Genomic DNA, 1,849 nt, shown 5'->3' with positions numbered 1-1,849 from the left:
AAAAGAAATAAAAGAAAAAAAATAAATCTCTGAACAACAAATTTGTCTTCATCACATATCTTGTTCTTGTTATAGTCTCTGCTATTTTCACATCAATTTGTAATAGAAAAGGGATTTGAATAATAAGGTAAATGGCTTCATTTATGTGAAGTAACTGGGAGGCCCGTGTGGGCGAATCACCTGAGGTCAGGAGGTCACGACCAGCCTGGCCAACATGGCAAAACCTTATCTCTACTAAAAACAGAAAAATTAGCCAGGTGTGGTGGTAGGCACCTGTAATCCTAGTTACTCAGGAGGCTGAGGCAGGAGAATCACTTGAACCGAGAAAGCAGAGGTTAGAGTGAGCCGAGATCATGCCACTGCACTCCAGCCTGGGTGACAGAGCAAGACTCCATCTCAGAAAAAAAAAAAGAACTTAAGGAGCCAAGCGAGGTGGCTTATGCCTGTAATCCCAGCACTTTTGGAGGCCAGCACAAATGGATCACTTGAGGCCAGGAGTTCGAAACCAGCCTGGTCAACATAGTAAGACGCTCCCTCTACTAAAAATACAAAGTTAGCTGGGCATGGTGGTGCACACCTGTAATCCAGTGACTTGGGAGGCTGAGAGACAAGAATTGCTTGGATCCAGGAGAAGGAGGTTGCAGTGAGCCAAGATCACACCACTGCACTCCAGCCTGGGCGACAGAGTGAGACTGCCTCAAAAAAAAATAAATAAATAAAATTAAAAACGGGGAATGCATAAAGTTATATATCAGGATAACAAGCCAGGTATCTTTGACAGTGTTGTATCTGTTTTCCCAGGTATACCTCAAAAGGATCAGCTGTTTATGCCATTTTTAAGCACTGGCCAGAAAATGGACTCTTAAACCTTGTATCCCCCATAACTACCTCAACTACGAAGGTAAGCAGCCCTTGTCAGTCCTAAGATGTAACTTTCTCTAAAGGAATTGGCAGATGCTTCCTTTCTTCCTTCCCCACCGGGTTTCTCCCATATTCATACCTCTTTTAGACTGGCTTTCCTGCCCTAGCCCAGCGTGGCTGTTTTCCACCATATTCAGCTTGTATTCTATACTCATTAGTGCATTACCAATTTTTTTCATTCCCTTTTGTTTTCTGCAGATACTGATGCTAGGAATTCAAGGAGATCTAAAGTGGTCCACAGATCCGGATAAAGGTCTCCTCATCTCTCTGCCCCAGTTGCCACCCTCTGCCATCCCTGTAGAGTTTGCTTGGACTGTAAAGCTGGCAGGAGTGAAGTAATCATTTGTGTGCAAGAAGGAAGATGCACTGCCTGCTGTTTTGCTGCTTCTAGTACCATCACTATAATCAACGAACTTCTCTTCCCCACCCAGAGATGGGCTTTTCCAACACATTTCAATCAAAGGAACTGAGTACATTACCCTGATGTCTTTGAGTTCATTAATTCTAATATTTGGAAATTATCTACAGTGGAATCTTCCCTCTGTTCTCTGATAACCTACTTGCTTGCTCAGTGCCTTTAAGCCAAGTCACCCTGTGGCCTACAGGAGGAGGTGGAAAGGATTTGGCAAGCTCAACCACATGCTATTTAGTTAGCTTCAGTTGTCACCAACATTCTTTCTGCAAAGGGCAGGAGAGCTTTAGGGGAAAAGAAAAGGCTTACCAGGCTGCTAATGGTCAACTCTTCAGAAATTTCCAGAGCAATCTAAGAGCACCAAATTTCACTATGTTTACAGTGATACTGTTAATAAAATGAATGTGATTCTGCTCTGTCTTTTTAAATGTGATCAAATAAAAAAATTTGTGTGTCACTTCATTTCTACCAAAAAAACATGGTGTAGCTTTCTTTTCTTGGTTTCAACTTAGACTG

At 42.5% G+C, this 1,849-nt stretch overlaps 1 protein-coding gene across 1 annotated transcript in view; it reads left to right on the top strand.

Moving 5' to 3' along the window:
* The window catches only part of FUCA1 (alpha-L-fucosidase 1), a 20,934-nt gene extending 19,124 nt beyond the window's left edge, over window positions 1-1,810 (top strand). Inside the window, exons 6-7 of the mRNA XM_037740636.1 lie at window positions 802-901; window positions 1,120-1,810. Of these exons, the coding sequence (XP_037596564.1) occupies window positions 802-901; window positions 1,120-1,260 (241 nt within the window). The 3' untranslated portion in view covers window positions 1,261-1,810. The remainder of the gene's footprint in view (window positions 1-801; window positions 902-1,119) is intronic.
* The last annotated feature ends 39 nt before the right edge of the window (window positions 1,811-1,849 follow it).

Source organism: Cebus imitator, unplaced genomic scaffold, assembly GCF_001604975.1.
Source record: "Cebus imitator isolate Cc_AM_T3 unplaced genomic scaffold, Cebus_imitator-1.0 Scaffold87, whole genome shotgun sequence".
In the NCBI taxonomy this organism is placed as follows: domain Eukaryota; kingdom Metazoa; phylum Chordata; class Mammalia; order Primates; family Cebidae; genus Cebus; species Cebus imitator.
Note: the sequence above shows the minus strand (reverse complement) of the source record. Positions and strands in the feature narration are given on the sequence as shown.